Source organism: Theropithecus gelada, chromosome 14 (assembly GCF_003255815.1).
Source record: "Theropithecus gelada isolate Dixy chromosome 14, Tgel_1.0, whole genome shotgun sequence".
Lineage (NCBI taxonomy): Eukaryota > Metazoa > Chordata > Mammalia > Primates > Cercopithecidae > Theropithecus > Theropithecus gelada.
Window position 1 is genome coordinate 50,268,074 of NC_037682.1, and position 23,322 is coordinate 50,291,395.

The following is a 23,322-nucleotide window of genomic DNA, read 5'->3' on the forward strand; positions in this document are numbered from 1 at the left end:
ACTGCCCGCATGACTAGAATCAGCCATAAAGTCAACTTAACTGATGTCTCCTATGTGCGAAGTACTTGCAGATCTCCAAATTCTGGAGTTAGAAGGACCCTTGAGAGAAACTAGTTGCAATGTCTTGTTTATATTAGGAAAACTGTAAAGTGGGTTTTACAATGTGACATGGTAAGAAGTGAGTGGCGGGATCTCACACAGCACCGCCACAGGCTTGCTGCACATAGCCACTTGAATGGATAAGTGAAAAGCCTGAGTCCAAACCCAGGGTTCTGACTCCTAGCCCAATGTTCTATGTTGCCCCTAAGTTCGTGCTATTTCAGATATTTCCAGCCCTGACATGGTCACTCCAAGAGCTAATCCTAAATTTTCTGATGAAATTAACTTTCATTTCATTTCAATTAGATATAGATATAAAGAGAGTGACAGAGAAATAGAAACACAGATCACTACTAGCACTAGCACTTTTAAAAGAAAGAGGTGGGTCACAAAAAATTCCCTGGGGATTGTTATCCAGACTGGCCCTTTCAGTTTCTATAATTTAGCAAAGGAAAACTAAGAAAAGAGCATATTTCAGATACGGATCTATGATTCTCCTGCCAGGGATACATACGTTTGAATAGGGGAACCTAGAGGAGTCAATGCTTTCAAGGCCCCATGATGTGAGACCAATGGTGGGATTTTCAGGCAGCAGGTTGTGGTGGGCTGGTGCTCTCTGAGAAACCATTTTCCCCAGTCATTACTCTCATAGCCACTGGGTACAAGGACTGAGACTTTAGGAAAAATGCCTATCAGAGTCTCTCAATCTGAGTATCTGAACCTCAAAATTTGAGGCACCACTCCTTTCTAGGGCTTGTCCTGGACTCCCTTCTGAAAGGCCATTGAATCCCAAACTGACAATAATTCAGGTTGCTTCTCAGAGGGCCACACACATTTTAATAGGAAACTCTTGACAACAGAGCTCATCAAAGCCTAATTCAGATCCATTAATGGTGGGATTTCAGCAAATGTGATCATCTATGCAGGAGATATTTGGGGTGCAATGAGTGGCAGATGGGAAGGCCTTCCTGGCTATTCCTGAAGACAACTGTGCCAAGGCCCTCTCTCCTAGTGGTCCCACTGCCCAGGGTGACTCACTGATGAGGGCTGTCACGATCTCCTCCATGCTCTCCATGAAGCTACTGAGGTGCTGGGTGACGGGCAGGTGTGGGGAGGTGACCTGGGCCACCACAGCCGCAGCCTCAGCCCGTGTGGCCTCTGAGTGGCTGTCGTCAGTCAGGATGTCGGCCAAGCACAGAACGCCATCCACCTGCAGATGGAGAGAGGGAGCTCCCCTGTGCATTCTGGGTGAACACCACTGCCCATGGCATTAATGAGACAGATTCAGCACCCCCTACATGGAAGCCAGCTCTGGCTTCCCAGAACAGCCCAGGACCCCATGTGGAGCCAGGGACAATCCAGTGAAAAGGCCCTCAGAATGACTCAAATTCTGGCACCTGGAGGCCCCTCCTTTGAGTCCAGCGGAGATCAGTAACCTTCCATGGGCCTCCTAGAAAGCAGACAGCAAGTCAAGTGTCCAGAGGCAGGACCCTGGTCATCAACCACAGCAAATTGTCATAAAAGAATAGTCACTTAGAAATCTCACATCCCCGACCTCTAATCCTGGACCCCTCTTCCTTGCTATGCGACTTGGCGTTAGTCACTTAGCCTCTCTGAGATTCTGTTTCATCACCCTTCAACAGGGTGTTGTGGGATTGAAGAGATAAAGCAGGCAATGCCTGATCTAGAAGAGATGCTCAAGAAATGTTGGTTTCTTCCTCATATTTAGCAACAGGATGAGCTTAGTATTTCCTTCCCCATCTTGTCCTCCACCATCCTCCCTGATAGAAATGGGGCTGCTTCCCTGGAGGCCTTGCTTTCTGTGCCCAACCAGTAAGGAGCAAACCTGAAACTGGTGGGACATTAGTGCCAGATAAGAACATGTTTCCAAGCTCTGCCTGGATCAGACCTGCTTTTGGTATGATAACAGCTTCTGCTGAGCATGTGCTTACAGTGTGCCAGGCACCATTCTATAGAGTGCACATGTTATTATACAATCTATTCCTTACAATAACCCTCTGAGGTCAGTATTATTATCCCCATTTTACAGACGAGAAAGCTGAGGCCCAGAAAGGTCCATTGACTTGCCCCAGATCAAGAACTTTAAAAGCAGCTGGTTGGGCATTCAAACTCAAATGGTCCTGGTGTCAAAACCCAGGTTTTGAACAGGATATTATGCTGCCTCCTAAGAAGTGGCATCTGAGCTCAGACCTCAGCCTCCATCAGGGTCAGTACACAAAACTTGCTGGAGAAAAAAGAGGGCAGGAGCTTGTCAAGATTAGCTCTGCAGTGCTACTGCAGCCCCTCAAATGCCCTGGGCACCAGCCTGCCTGGGGACCCTGCCACCAAGCACCAAGTCCTTCTCAGGTTGGGAGTGGGAGGTAGGGATGAGGCAGGGGAAGAACAGGAGAGGTGGGGTGAGGAGCAGCCCGTGCTCATTCCCTACACCTGCCACAGACCTGAGGCTTCTGTCCCTATGTCTTCCTGCCACTCAGCTCCTGTGGGCCTCCAGAGGTCTGCATTTCGTTTGACTAATTACCACCACTGAGTTCTGTGCCTCCCTTAAATGGCTCTTGGGAACTGTAAGGTCCATTAGCTGTGAAAGCCTTTGGCAATCTCAGACTCAGAGGAGATAAATGTGGAAACAGGAGCCCAGGGAACTGTCCGCAATAAAACTCACCTGGATGTGCTTAATAAAAGGGAACAAACAGCAGCCATGTGGTCCCTGGCAGAACTGGACTCATGCCAGGTGTTTAACTAACAGGCCTTCAGAGAGGGGCGTTGTTTAGGCCTAGAAAAGGGAAGGGAAGCAGGGGCTAGAAGCAGGAAGCAGCCCTATTGCCATCATAAGAAACCTCTTACCCCATCTGGCCTTCATCCCTTTCATCCTTCCAGCACAGATCAAGCTCGTTGCTAAGAAGTTATAGGATCATTAGTGGAGAAATGTCTCTAACAATCCCGTCTCCTTAATCTCAACGTGGTTGCAGATGCTATCCTGGTTCCCAGCTCAGATGTGAATACCAGTCGGACCCAAACCAGTAACTTGCCCTAATCCCCAACACATGCTTGGAGATAGGCCAATCTGAACATACCGGAGAGGCCAAGGAGTTGATGGTCCCCAGGGTCTGCTGCCACCCAAGGCCTGGCTGCCAGGCCTGCTCCCTAGTCCAGACTGCTGCTCTGAAACCCCACTGAATAAAACATCCCTGACATATACTGCATGCCAAGCCTTGTGCTGGGAACAGTGTCCACTGCAGTGGGGAAGGTGATTCACACCTACAAATTACAAATGAAGATGCTCTACAGAGGGGCCTCCTGGAGGTTACCCTGACTTAATGTCCATGCCTCAGGTGGGAGACATGGCCCACTTTGGGGCTCCCATGCCCAAGTACCTTTGCTATCATTGCCACATTTATCACACCAACAGGCCCTGTTTCTCCAAGTGAGGTCTGTGAACCAGCTGCATCAAATTCAGTGAGAGTTTCCTAAGAGCAAGTTCCTGTACCCCACCCAGACCTATTCCACCAGAATCACCAGGGAGGCTTGAGAATCTGCTTTTTAACAGCTCCACAGCTGACTTTTATGTGCCAGCAATTCGGAAGAGCACTAATACTGTGTGATTCTCTGCTCCTTTGTCTGTCTCCTCCCCTATTCCCCTGCCATCTCTGCAAGCCTGGGGACCACAACTTGTTAACTCCTGGCTGCTCCAGGTCTGGCATGTAGTAGGCCTTTAGTAAGCGGGAAATAAATACAATAAAGTAAAATTCGACCTAATACTTAAGGACACACTTTAGACAAGTAAAGCTAAAGGAATGGCATTGTAGATGGAGGAGCTATTGTAAGTAAAGGCAATTATAGGAAAAGATACCATTGGAGAAACAGCCAACATGAGAACTTAAATCGATTATTGACCCCAGGAAAGTGACCCCGTCCTGATGTAGATCCCAATTCCTTCACTGTCCTTTGGTTTCCAGAGGATCTATGGAGTTGTCTATACAATTGCCAATTGCCCATTGTCTTGCTTCCCTTTTAATTTGTTTTATACACTTCAGATCTCTTTTGGTAACATTAATTATCCCTTTGAAAGGGAAATATATATATATGTACATATTTTATATATATATATATAGAGAGAGAGAGAGAATAAGTTTTAACAAATAATAAAATGAACACCTGTAGGTGTAGATGTATATGCCTAATATCCAGAAATTCTAGTCTTAGAAATAAAATCAAGAAGTCCCCTGCATACCTTTCATGGTGTCATACCTCTGATTTCTCCTGCTGGATGGACCATTACTCTGAGTTTTATGCATATTATTCCCTTGTTTTCCTCAGAGGTTTATTGCATGTATCCACTGTTAGTTTTATAAGATTTGTACTTGACATAAATGGTATGTTGAATATAGCAATTTACTTTTCTCTCCAGTCAGTATTTGTTTATGAAACCTCTTTTTTTTGTTGCATGTAGCTATGATCAATTTATTCTCACTGTTGTATGGTATTTCATTATATAAATCAATTTCAATTCATTTATGCATTCTCCCGTCGATGGGTGTCTGAGTGGCTTCCCAGTTTTTGCTATAATGGACAGTGCTGCTATAAATATTCTTCTAAATGTCTTCTGGTGAACATGTGCCAGTTTCTTCAGAGATCCCAATCTAGGAGTGGAATTCCTAGGGCATAGTGTTTCCACATCTTTAGCTTTATTGGTATTGCCAAAGTGTTTTGCAACATGATAGTAGTAATTTTTATTCCCACCAGTAATACGTAATCACACTTACACCAGATTCTTGCCAATACTTGCTATTGGCAGATTTTAAAATTTTTTCAATTTTATGGCTATAAAAATTGTATTTTAACCTGCATGTCTCCACTTACTAATGAGGTGGAAAGACTTTTAACATCATTATTTTGCTTTGATTTGGTTTGTTTTGGCTTTTGTTTTTTGCAAGTTGGATCTCCTCTACTATGAATTGCCTGTTTACTGTCTTTTCATAGGGGCCAAATTTTAATAGCGTTTGGTTCGGATGCAGCTGACCGGCCACTTGGTCTGCTGCCAGCAAGTTGATCTTCATATTCATTACCATGTCAGCAGCTCTTGCACAGCCCAGCTCACCATAGTAGGAGTCCACTCAAGCGCCCCACACCACTGGGTTCTGGGCTTCCCAGCACCTGAGGCAATCCCTGTAGCATCAGAACATGCACAGACATTAGAGTTAGGCCTACCCAGGTCTGAATCCTGCCTCTATCCTTTACTATCTGAACAATTTTCTTACCTACTGATATAGTTTGGCTGTGTCCCCACCCAGATCTCACCTTGAACTGTAGTTCCCATAATCCCCACATGTCATGAGAGGGACCTGGTGGGAGGAAATTGAGTCATGCTGTTCTTGTGATAGTGAGTGAGTTCTCACGAGATCTGATGATTTTATAAGGGGCTTCCCCTCACCCCCCCCGCTTTGCTCTGCACTTCTCCTTGCTGCTGCCATATGAAGAAGGATGTATTTGTTTCCCCTTCCACCATGACTGTAAGTTTCCTGAGACCTCCCCAGTCCTGTGGAACTGAGAGTCAATTAAGCCTCTTTCGGTTATAAATTACCCAGTCTTGGGTATGTCCTTACAGCAATGTGAGAACAGACTAATACACCTACTTTGAGCTTTTATCTGTAAAACAGGAATAATACCAATCTCACAGGTTTTTTTCTCCTTATAAAATGTGGCTAAAAGTAACAACTTCAGAGGACCATTGGAATTATTAAATGAGAGAATGCATGTATAGTGCCTGCCACATGGTGGCACCATCATTCCCTCCCCTCCCCACCTGATGGCTCCTTGACTTGGGGCCCTGAATCCTAGGTTCACCCCACTTCTGCCTGTCCCAGCCTCCTGACAGGGCTTCTCTCCAGAACTCCTTTCTGCACACTCTTTTGGGACTGAGACCACAGCAAGAACGTCAGCTCTTTGGATTGGGGCCCAAAGTTTAACCACTTGTTTAGACATCCTTCAGTCATGCAGCACAGAACCAGGACTTTTAAAATGGGAGTGATTTCTGTTTGGATTACTGACTAGGAACAATGCAATGAACAATTGCAACTCCTCAGAAGGAAATAAAGAGAAAGTCAGTACTATCCCTGCATTTCTATAGTTCAATAAACATTTCCTGAGCACCTACATTGTGATAGATGCTGACCTGGACAGTGACACAGAGATGAAGCAGAAATAAAGATAGAGATGAAGACGCAAAGACACACAGCAACAAGAAAATGGAGAGTGAGACAGAGAGAAAGTGAGAGAGGGGAGAGAGAAATCATATGCTTACAAAGGATTTGAGAAATTGTCTGATGCAAATCTCAATCTCTTAGTTCCTCTCTCACTTGGCCTCTCTGTAACCTCTACTGCTCCTGAGAATTCAGTTCTCTCCATCTTGCCCTGATCTCCTGCTGAGACTTTATGTTGCCACATTTTGGGCTCCTCCCTAGCTCACCACTTTTTACCATTTGCTCTGTTGGCCTCTCCTCCTTTGCATTCATCTCAACTGGCATATAACAGGTTTTGCAGCCAGACCTGTTTACTCCATATCAGACAAAGGCCCCCAAACACAAGTTGCCTCAGTGACTCCCTACAATGACCCCCAAACCTAGCCCTCTTTTCTGAGATCCACATCTACATTCCAAACTGCTATCTTATCATTTTATATTTAATTCTAAACATAATTTGCCTGGATATTCCACAGCACCTCAAACCCAATTCACTTAAAGCTGAAGCGGTCATTTTCCCTGTTTTCCCTCCTTGCTCCCCTCTCAGATCTGGTCAAATGTCACTTCTTCTGTGAACATGCATGCACCTGCCTCACCCAGAAGAGGTCATCTCTGTTCTCCCCATTGCCACATCACTGTGGTCTGACCTCAGCTAGAACACCTATCAAGTTAGATGGTCTCATCCGGTTACATGCATATTCCCCAAGTAGATTTGAGCCCTCAGGGCAGCTCCTATACCAAATTCTCTCTAGGTTCTCAGCATCCAGCTGAAGCCTAACACACAGCAGTTTACTGATGAAGTATGGGCTGAATGATGAGGAAATGGAGGCCCAGGGAGGAGACGAGACTACCCAGGCCACATGGCAAGTTAATGCCAGGGCCAGGACTCCAATTCTGGCCTCCTCACTCATTGTCCCATGCCTCCCTCATTGGGGCCTCTGGGGAGAAGAGGAGAAGCTGGTGAAAGGGCCAGGTTAGTTCCCATGATGGGCCCAGAAGTAGCCCACCCTGAGGCCAGCAGCCCCAAACACAAGTCCCACTTTAGGAAAGTCTCCATCCCCAAATCACGCACTTCCCATCCCTTGCTGTAAACTTAATGATGCCAAGAGAACAATCTAATCAAAGCACTTTCACATCCCTAAAGAAATTGCTGCTGGAAGCACTTATAGATAATTAGCTTTTACATGGAATGGAATGGGCCTGGGCCTGAAGCCAGACTTTCCTCATGGGCGGGCATGCAAGTGGTGATGAGGATGGCCTGGCCTGGTCATCATCTGGGCAGCAGAGCTGATGCACCTGGAGTCTGGATACAGAAGGGGCTGGCAAATGCTGAGATTCTTCCCAGGGAGTGGGAGGAAGAGCATGGAAATTGTCTTAGTCTATTTTATGCTGCTATAATGAAATACACCTGAGACTGACTTCTTACAGTTCTAGAGGCTGTGAAGTCCAAGTTTCAGGAGCCCACTTGCTGTGTCATTCTGTAGTGGAAGGTAGAAGGGCAAGAGATCTTGCATAAAAGGATTGGGGGCCATAAAACTGAACTCCTCTTTTTATCAAGAGCCCACGCCCAAGATATCTAACCCACTCCCAAAATAACAGCGTTAATCTATTCACGGGCACAGAGCCCTCATGACCTAATCACCTCTTAAAGGTCCCGGCTCTCAACAGAGTTGCACTGGGTTGGAAACAGAGTTGTTTCCAGCATATAAACCTTGGGGGACACAATCAAACCACAGCAGAACCCTTGCAGTTAAAGAACCCAAAGTGTACAGTAAGCATCATATCCGGTTTATAGGCAATATTCTCCTACTGATTATTGGAAAAGCACCAGTGGTGGTTTTTAGGCAAATATCTAAAGGACACAGGCTAATATACAAAGGCCCATTATATAACACTGGTACTAGTCTGCTTTTCTTAGTTTTGATTTTTAGGGAGGTTTTTTTTTTTTTTGTTTTATGTGTCTAATTTTAAGGAAAAGGAGGTACAGTTGGTTGCTGGATTGTAACAATTAAACAGAATCATGGGAATGCACTGAAAACTCAGCCATAGGAGCAGCAGAGTGACCTAGAGACATCCAAATTTTCTGTTTCTTTCTGTCCTTCCAGACACCTAAAGACTGCAGGAAGATACAAGATGAGTGGGAATCACAAAGCGACTGGAATCCTGCTCATTGGTCTAGGCAGGATGGACCTGTTTGTCCAGGGTATAGTTAGAGGGCAAATTCAGTTATAATCAGAAAGGGGAGCAAGGGTCATGTCCAAGGAAGCAAAGATAACAGACAGCCCAAGGGAAAGGGCAAAGCATTTCATGGAATAAATAAACCCATGGGTCAGAGGCAGAATGCTAATGTGGACTGTACACCAGATAGGGACAAGGTTCAGGATGACGTCTGTAACAGTCTAAGGGATTAATTAAAGACTCCCTTTATACAATGAGGTGTTTGTTTTACGGAGTGGTGGTAGAGCTGAGAGCTCCATAGAAAGCTACCGAAGCTAAAATAGGTCTTCAGGATGATAATATTATCCTCCTCCAAACTAATATATCCCAGCACTCAACTTCTTTTGCTATGTCAAACAAGAATCTTCAGTTAAAAGCTAAATGGAAAAACACAAATATTAATGTGTAATATGGAATGGAACAATGAATGAAAGGGATTATACAACCAGTTTGGCAGGCAAGTCAGTGACGTAGAGAGAGAAAGAGATATATAAGCAGAGAAAGCAGGGATGAGTTATTAAGGTGGAAAGCAATTTTGGATTGAATAACTTAAGAGTATATAGAGTAAATAATTTCCCTATTAAGCAGATGATTTTCCCTATAGCTGATTTTCAAACAGATGCTCTGAAGGTGCTTTGGGGGTGGATTTCTCTTTGGGCTAGGGTTACTAGGCATGTGCTGATAAGAACATACCAAGTTTTCAGCAAAGCACTACTGGGCGCAGCTGGGATCTGAATTGTACCCAATCTGCTTCTAGATCAGTGGTCCTCAGCCTGGTTCTTAGATAATTAGAATCGTCTAGGACAGTTTTAAAGACACATATACCCAGACTTTACCACCAGAAATTTGAATTTAATTGGTCTGTGGTACAGTCTTGGTATCATTAAGCTTTTATTTTTGTTATTGTTTTTTTGAGACAAGGTCTCACTCTGTCGCCCAGGTTGGAGTGCAGTGATCTGCCCGCCTCGACCTCCTAAAGTGCTGGGGGTATCATTAGTTTGTAAAACTCCTCAAGTAACTCTCATGGACATCCTGAGTCGAGCAGCACTGTTTCAGAGATATCCGTAATACCAGGAAGTTGCACAACCTTCAGAGCAAGAAAAGCCTGGGCTCCTTGCTGACTTGGTGAAATGAGCAAGTTATCCACCTTCTATGAGCCTCATTTTTAATCCTTAAAATAATAATGGTATCATACTTAATAATAAAATAATAAATTAAATATTGACAGCTTTTTACCTGAAATCAGTAACAAGATAAAGATATCCATTATCACTGCTCTCATTTAAAACCATACTGCCCAATGCAATCAGACAAGAAATGCAAAAATAGAAGGATTCAAAAAGGAGAAGCAAAACTGTCATTATTTACAGATGACATAATTGTGTACATAGAAAACCCTAATGAATCTATACATTATTAAAAACAGTAAGTAAATATAGCAAGTAATATTACTGGATACAATATCAAATTTGTATTTTTTATGTATTAGCAACAACAGAAAATAAAAATTAAAAAACACCATTTACATTTGCATGAAATCATAACTAGAAATAAATCTAAAAAAGATGTGCAAGATGCCAGCACTAAAAACTCAAAACATTGCTGAGAGAAATTAAAGACAGTTTGTATGAAGTAGAGAGATGTACTTTGTTCATTGATTAGGATATTCTACATTGTTTAAGATGTCCATTTCTGGTGGGGCACAGTGACTCATGCCTGTAATTCCAGTACTTTGGGAGGCTGAGGTGGGCGGATCACCTGAGGTCAGGGAGGCTGAGGTGGGCGGATTACATGAGGTCAGGAGTTCAAGATCAGTCTGGCTAACACGGTGAAATCCCATCTCTACTAAAAATACAAAATTAGCTGGGCATGGTGGCACACACCTGTAATCCTAGCTACTTGGGAGGCTGAGGCAGGAGAATCGCATGAACCCGGGAGGCAGAGGTTGCAGTGAGCCAGAATCATGCCACCGCACTCCAGCCTGGGTGACAGAGTGAGACTCCGTCTCCAAAAAAAAAAACAAAAGAACAAACAAAAAAACAAAAAACAAGGATGTCCATTTCCAAAAATTTAAATTTTAAAAAATCTCAATCAACATTTCAGCAGGTATTTTTGTGGACATTGACAAGATGATTCTAAAGTGTATATAAAACTGCAAAGAAATTAAGAATTACCTAGATAATCTTAAAGAAGAACAAAGTTGGTAAATTTATGTTACCAAATAGAAAAATGTATTAGACTATAGAGGCCCAGTGCTCTATTGGCACAAGACGAACAAAAGGGCTAATGGAACAGAAAAAAAAATCCAGAAACGGACTCATGCATATATCACTATTTTTTTAAAAAAAGAAAAAGGTATGACTTCAATTCAGTGTGAAAAGTATAGTCTTTTCAATAAACGGTGCTGGCTCAATTGGGTGTCTATATAGGAAAAAAATTGAATTTGTAAACCTCCCCTACTACCCCACTCACTCCGCCCCACACACTGGCCTTGATTGTTGGTCCTGGAGCCCAGAGAACAGCAGCCTCAACAGCCCCAGAAGAAGCCTACCCCAGGCAGCCTGATGGAGCTGCCACTGGTATTCTTATCCACCAGGGGTCGCTGTTGCACAGCACATGGGGTCCCACCGAGCCTCCGCGGACGGAGCCTGCTCCTGCAAACCCACTGTTGCACTTAGGCATCCGGACTGCCTGCCAGCCCCATCCCTTCTCCAAACTCAGGTTGGACCTGGCAGGAAAGGCGCAGTCCCCGAGCCAGCAAGGCCTTCCTTCAGTCTGGAAAGTACTGGCCCATAATCTCAGCCTAGATCTTTGTTAGAAGGGAAGAGGGCCGGTGGGGCAGTGTGGCTGATTTAGTTCCTGCCTCTTTGCATCCTGGCCTCCTTAAATGCCCCCATCCCAGCCATCAAGACAGACAGACAGGAACTTTGGCATGTCGAAAGTGAACAAGCCACAATCCCTCTGGGAAGGCTCGGTCATGGGCCCTGCCCCCTTGCAAGGCTGGGAAGAGTGGCAGTGACAGTGCCAGCCCCAATTCCTTTCTGCCTGTCAGCCAGAGTCACAGCACAGACAGCTAACCTGGGACCTTGGGGCTCTCTGCAAAGCCTTAGCCCATTCCCATGGGAGTTGAAGGCTAGTGTTTGGGGGTGAGGAGTGGAGGAAGCTGATAATCCTAGATAGGTTGAGTGCCAAAGAGGGGTGAAGAGGCACCTGCAACCTTCATTCAGAGGCATTCTCTTTCTCCCTCTCTCTAAAAGCTACTCCGAGGTAAAGACAGGATTGCAAGACAAATTAAGCAGATTTTTTTTGCCTTGCATTCACAGCTCCTCTGTCTCTATCCAGCCTGGCTTATATATTAGAACCAACTCTAGCAAGATAGTAGCTTTGCCTTGGGTTCTGCACACTATGACATCATTCACCTAATGGGACCAGGGGGCGCACTTAGGATTAGGAGCAAAAACGCAGGGTTCTCATTCTAGCCTCTGTCCCTCCCAGTATCTCTATCCTTTCCAGCTTCAATTTGCTCTTCTGTAAATAAGATGGAGGTGACCATCTCTCCCTGCCCTCCTTACAAAATGACTGTGAAAAGTAAATGGGCATAATGGTGAGAAAAACTGATTAAAGTGAGGGTGTTTTGCTTGCTTGAATTTTTTATTCATTTTTTGCAAAAAATAGCTGTTTCTGACCATCTGCAATCATACAGGGAGCAGAGAGTGGAGAGAGACTCTTGTAAAACAGCAGCAGGGGCCACAGAGCCTCCGCACCACCCCCCCTTGCAGCCCACTCCCTCCTGCCCAGGGCCTCTGGGACTTCAAGAGCTCAGTCTAGGCCTCTCTGTCTTCATCTCTCATTCAGCCCAGCACCTCAGCTGTCAGGGCCTATTGATGCCAAGAAGCTGCCCCAGGAAATGAGGGTGGGGCGTGAGGGAGCTGCATGGAGACAGGCAGCAGTTTTTCCAGCTCTTGCCCTTGGTGATTTTCTTCTTGGACTTGAAATTGAGCCCTCCTCCCCGCCCTCCCCTCATCTTTAATTTCTGTATTGATTTTCATTAAACTCCCCCCTTGGCTCCAGCACAGGGTGAACCAACTCGTTATTTGAAAAAATAAAACAAAAGGGAGGGGTGAGAATAAAAGGATGCTCTTTTGAAAGTGAGGCCATCTCTGGTCTTAAGGCTGGAAAAGACAATGACCAGAACTGTCCTGCAGGTTGTCTGAGCCTTGGGCTTTCAGTGCCCCCACGCCTTATGGCCATAGACGTGTAGCTTCCTATCCCTAACATCTCCAGCCCCTCATCCAGACCATAGTCCCCAGTCCAGCTCTAGTCTGCAGCCCCCTCTAACCCCATCCTGACCTGGCCCCATCCAACCACAATCCCTGAACCAGCAGTGCCCTGACCTTCCCTTTCACCACTCAGAGCACCTGGCACCCTGCCATAGTCATTGCAAAATCCCCAACAACCAGGTCCTTTGGGGGCAATGTGAAGTTTTCCCCAGACCAACCTGAAAAAGTGGAAACAAATGGGCATGGGAGGAGGAAAAGGAAACAAACATAGGCAGAGTGCTTTCTCCATGCAGGCATCATTGCTGCAAGACCCACCCATATTGTTTCATTGCATCACCGTAGCAGCCCTATAAAGGAGGTGGTAAGGTGGTAGTCCCATTTTACAGAAGATGAGGCTGGGGTTCAGACAGGAGAAGTGACTTGCTCCCTCACCTCTCTTCAGCCTTCCCCAAACCCTGCAATCTTCCCACTTGGTAATGGTAGTTCACCTTGCCAGCTCCAGTCCTCCAGAAGGCCACTGTGAGCAGTCCACCCTTACCAGGTTGGGTTCATCTGCTCTTGCTGGACTGTGTGGCTCTGGGGCCCTTACTCCCTCCTTGGCCCTCATTTTCTCCCTCAAGTCTTCTTCCAAGTGAGGTCCAGAGACTACTGCCTCCTCCTTGGGGCTCTCCCAATTCACTGAACACAGAGACCTTGAAAGACTTGGAGCCCCATGGGGTGGCTCCCTGCTGTGGCGTCCCCTCTGCCCCTGCCCTTGTTAAGACTGCTTTCCTCCGGCTTGCCTGGGAGCTCCTCCCTGGCCTTTCTGGGACCAGCTTCATTGCCTCTTTGGTGCTGCCTACACCGGCAACCCCACCAGAGGTGGGGCCTCCTGCCTATAGCCTCTGATGGCCACGGGACAGCCCTTACCACTGTCCGTCCTGCTAGGCCTCTCCCCATCAGCTATCCTGGGAGGCAGGGAGCCTGTCTTTTCTCCAGAGCCCAGCACAGGGGTTGGGAATGAGGAGTGATGTCAGATGAGGACACAGGGAAGGAAGGACAGATGTCCTGAAGCTTAGGATGTGGGGAGGCTGCAGCCCGGATGAACCAGACCTCCACGTGACAGCTCTGAAAAGAAAGAATGGGACCTCAAAAGGCCTGTCAGACACTCATGGAGAGGTCTTTGCTGTGTGTTGGCATCTTGCCTCCATCCCTGCTTGGTGGGTGTCCATGTCTGGCCCCTGCCCAGGCCAACACAGAGAACTCAGCTCCCAGGGAGTCATCCCTCTGCAGTCCTTGCCTCAGAAGGACCAGCTCTCCCCAGGTAGCAGAGGAAAGAGCAGGAGTTTAGAATCAGCCAGACTTGGGTTTGCATCCAAGCTCTACATTCACGACTGAGGAAACAGTCTCCAAGTCTCAGTTTCCTCATCTGTTAAAGGGAAAGGCTGTGAGGACTCATCCCCCCCACCACACCCAGCCTCTCCATGTGTGCACTTCACTGCAACTTTGACCAGGCCAGCCCCTCTCCCACATGCCAGCCCTCCCTTCCCCACCAGACCCTAACCTTCCATTCATTTTCAGAGTCACAGTGATTAGCATTGTACCTGCCACAATCACAGTAGTCACCATTTATTCACTGCCTACTCTGTGCCAAGCATCATATTACTATACATGAGGAAGATTTTATAGGTTCATTTTACTGATCAAGAAACTGTGCTAAGAAAGTCTCCCAAGAAAACATATCCAAGCTCACAGCAAGAAAAATCTGCTCAAACCCAGGATTGCCTGACTCTAGTTCCCGGTCTCCCCACTGTAATAGGCTGCTTCAATGATAAAAGGAATTCGCAGAGTGAATTAATGGTGGACTTCATGAGAGAACAAATGAGTGAGTAAGTTTACTTATTATTTTATTTTACTTATATTTTTAAGAAGCAGTGTCTAGCTATATTGCCCAGGCGAGTCTGGCTTCATGCAATGCTCCTGCCTCACCGTCCTAAAGCACTGGAATTTGAGTGAGTTTAAAAGTAAGTGAATGACTGACTGGCAAACAGAAGGAATGAAGCAGCAGAGATGAAGTGACTTCCTGTGAGTAAGTGAATGAGACCATGACTGAATCTATGACCACACAAGTCCCCCAAACCGGGCAAGGCTCAGGCATGACACAGCAGTAACTGGGATGGATGCAGTGACCTGTCTAGACCCACAACTCCGCTGGAGACTGTGCAGGATTTAATGAACCTCTTCAAGGTTGAAGGAAAGGAGGGGGAAGCCACACAACAGAGATGAATTTCACCAAATCCAGCACGTTTCCCACTGCCAATTAATTAAGCGAACCTCAGTGAGAAGGCCAGGCCAGTAAATCAGGAGGGGAAGGCTGGAACTTTGATGTGATCTAATTAGGCCATGAACCATGCCCAGTGAGTGGGTGGCTGGCAAGAGCCCCAGGGAACCACACTTCCCCATTCCACCTTCACTCACCTGTCACTCTGTGGTTTCTACAATCCAGCCTGTGCCTGGTCTTCACCATCTTCCATCCTCAACACTGACAATGGCCAACCTCACCAGAGCCTCTGTGGGCAGGGCTGAGCAGCCCAGGTCACAGAGGGTGGCAAGCATGGACAGGACCCAGGGAGGGCACATAGGTGGAGAGTGGGGGAGATTAAGGCCCTCACAGGTGTCTCTAGAACTTCTCACAACTTTGGAAGCAACATGATATGGAGGAAAAGAGCATGGACAGTGGCCTCACAATATCAGATTTTGAATCCTGGGTCTGCAAAATGGTTAACAGCCCAGGCTGGCTCTCGCCCAGCAAAGCTGGAATTACATTACTGCCTGGGCCATTTTTTAGCTGTGTGCACTTGAGCAAGTTGCTTCGTGTCTCTGAGTCTCCCTTTCTTCTGTAAGCAGTGGGGATATAACACGATGGCAGGAAATAAATGACTTGATGAAAGGAGGGGCTTAGCAAAGTGCTTGCCCAAAGCAAGTATTTGATATATGTTAGTTATTATTCCTCTCATCATGGTCATGACATCCTCCTTACCTGCTAGAACTGGGCTTGGCAAGGATTTTCTACAGATGGCCAGAAAGTAAATATTTTTGGCTTTCCAGACTATATGCTCTCTGTTGCAACTATTCAGTTCTGCTGTTTTGGTATGAAAGCACATAGAGAACACCCAAACAAAAGAGTGTAGCTGTGTTCTAATAAAACTATGGGCTGAACTTCGAATTTCACATAAGTTTTCATGGGACACAAAATTTTATTCTTCTTCTGGTTTTTTTTCCAACCATTTAAAAATGAAAAAACAAATCATTCTTAGTTCATGGGCCAGACAAGGCAGATAGCAGGCTGAATTTAGCCCATGGACCATAACTTGCTATCTTCTAGACTAGAATGTAAGCTCCATGAAGACAAGGAGTTTTGTCTGTTTTGTTCACTGTTATACTCCCAGCGCCTAAAACAGTGCCTGGCAAATAGCAGATAGTAAATATTTGCAGAATGAATGAATTACATAATGTATGATTTCACACAAGAAGTCATTTCACCTCTCTGGATGTCAGTTTTCTCATCCATACTGTGGGGACACTTTCAAATCTGAAGCAAGCATCAAATGAAATTAGACTCCATGCGGGGTCACTTTGCAAGCTCTACAACTGCCATACAATGTAGTTGTTATTTCTGATCACTCAGGGGCCCTTGCCAGGGTAAGTCTTATTCCTCTTCAGTGCCTGGCCCCGAGGAAATATTTCATGAGAGTCTGTGTATTATAAGCAATCTGTCCTGGAGGGGAGAAATGTCCAGGTAAGCTACTATCCCCTATGCCAGTTGGGGGTGTGAGGGGTTAGCACATTGGCCAGGAACAGCAAGGTGGTCTGGGATTAAGCTGCAGGGACCTTTTCAGTGCTCTCAGAGTAACCATTAAACTAGCGAGGTCGTGACACACACTGGGTGTTGGACTATGGCAGATGTGGGTCCAAATTCTGGCTCCAATACTTACTATGTTATTTAGGCAAGTCACTTAAACTGCCTGGGATTCCATTTCCTTATCTTTAAGATGGAGATATTAATAGTGCTCACCTCACAAGCTTCTGGTGCATTAATGAAAGGACATATGTAGTGGACTAGCTCAGCACCTGGCACGTAGTAACCCCCCAGACTATGAGCATCTCTTTCTCCTTTTGCTCAACTGGGCAGGGTCTGAATCCCAGGCTAGGACCTGGGCCATCTGTACTGGGAAAGACACATTAAAGCACTCTGGCATTTGAGCAGCATCAGATAGGTGAAAGGAAAAATGCCTCCAGCTGTCCCAGCTGCACATGTTTTCAGCTCTAAACAAACAAACGAAAAACCCTGTTGTTTTTCTTCCCTGAATTGAAAACTTCCTTCTGCACTGCAAGCTCACTAAAGCCATACAATCTGCTGCTTTTGGAGAGCTGGTGATCCCAAGCTCCTTCTATCTTCTCCTCCCATTTTCCCTGCCAACCAGACAGGAAAGGTGAGAAACAAACCCTATTTGGTTGTTTGTACACTATCCAAGGAAGGACAAAACTAATTCCAGCCACCCCTGACCCCAAGGAGAAGGGAGGGAATTATTCCGAACATGAAGTTGAGGATGCTCAATGTATTTCCTTTATCAAGTCCACCGTCTGTCTCTCCCTCTCTCTCTCACCACCCTCCCCATTCCTCTATTTTGCCATATAAGAGAGCACACGCATAGCATGTCTGTGCTCACACAATCAGACAGGCCACCGGAATAGAGATAACTGTAATTGGTTTCAGTCTTATGAGACTTGGATTTGGCTTTTGGTTCTCTCATTTAGTAGACAGATGACCTTGAGTTAGTCACTTCTCTCCTCAGAGCCTTGCTACCCAATGAGTAGCACAATGAAGGAGTAAGCATGGATTTCTCACCTTCAAATCTAGTGCTTATAGCAACTAGATGTGAAAACTTCCAACCCAGTGGGAAGAGGGCACTCTGTCTAAAAAGCTGGCACTAGCTCCTCTACTATCTTGCTCTGTCACCTTTGGCAAATTACTTCCCTATTCTGACCTGTAGCCTTGTCATCTGTAAAATGAGCAGGTTTCCTATCCACATTCCATCCTTAGATAAGAGCATCTCTAAGTTCATGATTCTATGACCCTGTCCCGATAATCTGAGTAGATTTGGAAAGAGGCAGGGTAAAAAGTAGGATGACCATTTGTCTAGGAGTCCAGACCAAAGTGAAGAAACTGAGGGTAGGGTAGAGTTATTTGGGCTGCCAGGACTAGACTGTGGGACATGGAGGCAGAGGACAGATAGCAGTTTGCTGGCCCCTGTCCCCATTTAGACCAGCTCACATGAACAGACTCAGATCCTCCCCCAAATCCTGCAGGTAGCACCATAGTACCAGGACACACCAGGCCTTTCCACTTCTCTATAAGAATTTTCAGCATCTTTCCTGGAAACTTGGTTGCGGAACCCCAGATTTCAGCCCCTGCCACCCAGCCCTCCTGGCTGGAGTCCCCAAGAGCGTATCCACAAGCTCAGACTCACACATGTCTAAGTAGAGGAGCAGCCTCAGCCCCACAACCAGGGAAGGGGTCAGGGGTGGCTGGAATTAGTTATGTCACCATAGATCAGGCTTGAGCAGAGGCACCAGGGCCTGTCTGATCACCGCCTTCCTTCTCTAACCCCACCCTACTCCCATCCCATCTTGGCCCAGTGAGCACTTGGACTGGGGCTTCCACCTCCCTCACCCAAGCCCACTGGTCTTTAGTGAAGAGGAGTCCCACTTGCTCTCCCAGGCACCCAGTGCTGCCCTGCTCTTGCCCACTCTATGCCCCCAGGATCTGGATCCTCTTCCATCTTCAGGAGGCCTGCTGTGGGTGAAGAATCAACCACCCTGAACCCCAGCACCACCCCTGACTTGCCTGCCTTCTACCATGTTCCACTCACAGCAGTCTCCCCAGTTGTCACCCCACCTAGGAAGTGCTGAGTGTCCCTTTGAGCCCTGCCTTTCCCGCTCAGGCTCCTCAGTCCCCATCTCCTTCACCTCTTCGCCAGCTCCCATAGTCCAGGTCCCAGCAGCCCTATCCAAATGGTGCCTGGGAAAAGGACTACTCAGGGCATTTGCTCCATGAAAAGGAACAGATGGCTACCATGAGGCCTAGCCCTCACCCCTACTTGGCTTGAGGAGCTCAGGCACCACCCAGCCAGCTGTCCTTACCTTCTCCAGCTGGTGGACACCCTCTTCCACGCAGCAGATGGAGGCCAGTGTGCGGAGCGCCTGGGGGTACAAGCACCGGAAAGTGTCCTGCCGGCAAATCTTGAAGAGTGCTACGACCCCACCCTCCTGCCAAGAGAAAGAAATATCACATCATGTTATTACTGTGTGACCTTGTCTGGGGCTAACTCAAGAATAAGTGACATCCCTGATTTGCCAGATATGCTTTCGGGTCCTCCCTGCCTCCAGCAATCCCCGCCCCGCACACACTTAACACACTTACGCTCACATGTTCACATGTATGCTACCCAGAAATGCTGGTTCCAGAAATAATGTTACCCTTTATAGTCCAAGCTGGAGATTGGATACCATAAATGCTTCTGGGGCTCAGAAGCCAGGGGCCAAGGCAGGCATATTTCCTAGGGCTGGCGATCAGAACCCTTCAACAGGGTTCCCAAACATCTGGCAACTCCCTTGGAGCAACCCCCCATAGAGCAGGCCTGGAGTCACAGGAAGCAGGTCCTAAAAACCAACTGAGGCAGGTGGGAGGAACTGACTAGATCTCCCTCTGCTAACAGTCACCAGGCTATTCCTCGGATCCTTCCAACTGCTGTGGGAGGCAGGCAAAAAAAAGGTTTCATTTATATTAGCACTACCATTTCCTCCCATTTTTTGATCGAAAAAACTGAAGTCCAGATGGGTAAAATAATTCAGCCTATATTCACATCATCATTTTCATTTTCACTCCTTTACTCCTGTTTGTGTGTGTGTGTGTACAATCCTTTTAAAAACAATCATCTCAGCTCTTGAGTGTGGTGAATATGTCCTTTTCCCTTTGTGAGAGCTGTTTATGGAAACTTCTTTCCAGTAAAGTGTCTACCATCAGGCAAGAATCTAGGAGTGCAGAGCTCATTGTCCAGGTGCCCTGCTAACTAGTCAGACTTACTCATAATAATCACTGGAGCCAACCTTAGCTCTGGGAGCCAAGAGATCACTAGAGTGACTAATCAAGGTGCCAAGCAAACCAGTGGCAACACTAACTGGGGCATTTAGAGTGGCAGGAATTGGATATCCCACATCTAGCCTTGCCCAGATCTCTCCCTCTTTCCCTCCCTGAAGGCTGGCAGGGTGCCTAGGGTTGGCAGCAGTAAAGAATGCATGAGCAACTGATCTGAACTGGGTCCCTCGGGGCACTAGCCTTTAACCTCATCACTCCTGGGTCTAACTAACCTCCTTGTACCAGTTCCCAAAACTAAGCAAAATGTTACAGGAAGAAGGCAAGTTCAGCAAAAGACCATCCTCTGTCAGGTTTTTAAGAATTCTGACAACAAAAATACCTATGTGCCAGGCTCAGTTCCATGTATGCTGAGGATGCAGCAGTGAATGGCTGATAAAACAGTGAATGCACAATTGGAAGACGCAGCCCAGCACAGGTTCACCAAATTAGCTCAATCCCAGATCTTCCCACCCTCTCCGTCCCACAATGATAGGCTCGTGGGCCCTTTTCATTCTAAGAGTTTTGTTGCTGGTCACTTCAGGGGTCAAGATGAAGATACCCAACTCTGGAGCAGTTCATAATTTCTGATATTTTATAATCAACTAAGAGTGATCACAACTTATATATCCCTACTTCTCTTTGGGGTGGTTGAATTCCCCTCATTTCTTTTGGTGTGAAAGGGCATAACTTAGGGCTAGTACATTCATTCACGCATTCACAAATGTTAATGGTTTATTATAGGCCAGACATCACGCTGGACACTGAGCAAGACTGCTTCAGTCCCATCCTTAATAAACTCATGGTCTCATAGAGAAGGCAGATGATTTTAAAAGTTGGTATAAAGCTGGGTAGAGGGGCAATGACATGTGGTTGGGGGTGCAGGGTTAAAAGAATACAGAGCAGAAGCCCTAACGTGCTTGGAGGGTAGGGAGTTGTAGAAGGGTCAAGACAGAACCACTCTGATTTTAAGTGCACATAATTACTTCAGTAAAAATGTCTGGCATGAGACAGACACTTACCTGTCTGATTCCTTGTTCCACAACCTTTACTCCTGCCTTCCTACTTTCCCATAGTTCCTGGGACATCTGCAAGAGGATTCTACATACAGACCTCAGAGAGTCACTGAAGCAAAACCAAGTTACTCTTTAGAATGAGAAGAAAAGAAATGGAACTCCTAAGCTCACCTCAGCAAGCCCTGCTGGTCATTTCTAGCCTTCCTCCAGATGTAAATATACATTCATATATATGGATATATATTTATATATATGTGTGCTTATATTTAAACATACATATTGTATAACTATTATTTCTCCATATATGTAGATAGATGAGAGAGAGAGAGATGACTGATTGATAGACATTTACATCTGAAGCAGACAATGAAGAAACAGTGCCAAAGAACGCGCATGAGGCCTGAGCCAGGATGAATGTGGCAGCCCTCCTTTGGCTCAGGAGGCACCGAGCCCAGCACAACTATATTTAAGCCCCTGCATGCATTTGCACTGGATTCTCATTACCTCTTTCTCAAGCCTGTGAAAAATGGCCTTCTTAGCACTTTTAGCTACCAGGAGAGGGAGGGGGAAATTCCTGGATCCAGAAGAAGGAGATTCTGGTCCAAATCCTGGCTTTCCTGCTGGTTAAGTTTGGCTAAAAATGGGCTATGATAGTTATATATCTGAGCTGTTGGGGGTGCAATTGAGTTAGTGCATGTGGAAAGGCCTAGAACCTGGTTCTGGAGAGTGTGTAAGGGTCAGGCTATGTGAGGCTTCCTGGTTAGAAGAATGTCTCACCTCCTCATGAAGGAGGGCCTGAGGGCTAGGATATGTGGGAGGAGAGAGAAGGAAGGAGGCCACAGAGGAAATAAGATGGATTGGTCTTGAGGACCACTCTGGAGCCCCCATTCAAGAACCAAGTGCAGTACTCATCCTGGAGTGAAGCTGGGAATGGCCTGAGCTAGCAGAATCACATTGTTGGCTAAAGCTTGTTTAATTTTATAGAAAGCTCTGGGCTCAAAGCCCAGCCACATAACAGTATGAATTATTCAGAGAGATTTGGGATGAGCTGTCATAAAGTGGGAAGAGATCACTTATGGGGTGTGTGGGCTGGTGGTGGAAGGAATAACAGAGGAGCTATTGGTGGTGGGGGGGGGATAATTTTGATGAAGCCCAGAGGAGTTTTCTGTGCCCTGCACAGGGGAAGGGATGGAGTTTGCCACCATCATCACAGAGAGGTCTGGGCTTATTCTTTAGCCTTCAGAGGAACCCAAGAAGCTGAGAGGACAAGCCTCAGAGAGGTTGCCCATGTTTTCTCCCAGAGGCAGCTAAGATAGATGAAGGACCCAAACAAACAAAACAGCAGGCAGCAAAGAGGTGGATGAGGAAGGCCACTAGGTCACTGCCCCACACTGTCACAACACTGGGTACATCTACTGAGCATCCAAGGTGAGGATGCTGTGCAGGGCATGCCAGGGACTTCCAGCTCCTGCATCACTGTCAGAACTGGAAACCCAAACACAGTAATTCTATAGGAGGAATTAGTCTCCCATCTTCTCCCAGAGAGAAGATTCAGGAAGGACTCCCTTTTCCAGCCCAGAAAAATGGATGAAAAGATGAGCTGGAAAGATGGAAGTCCTCCTTGAATCTTTTTCTCTGCTTCAACACTCTGTTACTTCATCCTTTAGACCTGAAATATCAGAAGGTTGAGATTAAGATTTTGGAATCTGTAGACCTGGTTAAAATCCCAGCTCTGCGGCCAGGCGCGGTGGCTCAAGCCTGTAATCCCAGCACTTTGGGAGGCCGAGACGGGCGGATCACGAGGTCAGGAGATCGAGACCATCCTGGCTAACACGGTGAAACCCCGTCTCTACTAAAAATACAAGAAAATTAGCCGGGCGAGGTGGCGGGCGCCTGTAGTCCCAGCTACTCGAGAGGCTGAGGCAGGAGAACGGCGTGAACCCAGCGGGGCGGAGCTTGCAGTGAGCCGAGATCTCGCTACTGCACTCCAGCCTGGGGCACAGAGCAAGACTCCGTCTCAAAAAAATAAAAATAAAAAAAAATAAAAATCCCAGCTCTGCTTTCATATGTGTGACCTTGAATACATTATTTATATTCTTTCTGAAACTCTGTTTCTTCATGTTCAAAATGGGAATTATAATTATGACAAATCAAAAGACTGTTGGAGAATCAGATGAGATGGTGAATAGAAAGCATAGCATCATGCTTGAGTAAACAATGGGCATGGAAGATTGGTGGGAGAAAGGAAGAGAGTGGGAAGGAAGAGGTGGGAGGAAGAG

The 23,322-nt window shown here is 46.4% G+C and overlaps 1 protein-coding gene across 6 annotated transcripts in view; it reads right to left on the minus strand.

Annotated features, from left to right (window-relative positions):
• INSC (INSC, spindle orientation adaptor protein) overlaps positions 1-23,322 on the minus strand; it is a 133,330-nt gene that overhangs the window by 23,685 nt on the left and 86,323 nt on the right. For 5 of the 6 annotated variants that reach the window (XM_025356937.1, XM_025356941.1, XM_025356942.1 and 2 more), the window contains 2 exons: positions 19,037-19,162; positions 1,138-1,309 (listed from right to left, as the gene is read on the minus strand). In XM_025356937.1, the coding sequence (XP_025212722.1) occupies positions 1,138-1,309; positions 19,037-19,162 (298 nt within the window). The remainder of the gene's footprint in view (positions 1-1,137; positions 1,310-19,036; positions 19,163-23,322) is intronic. The other variant, XM_025356943.1, reaches the window with a different exon arrangement.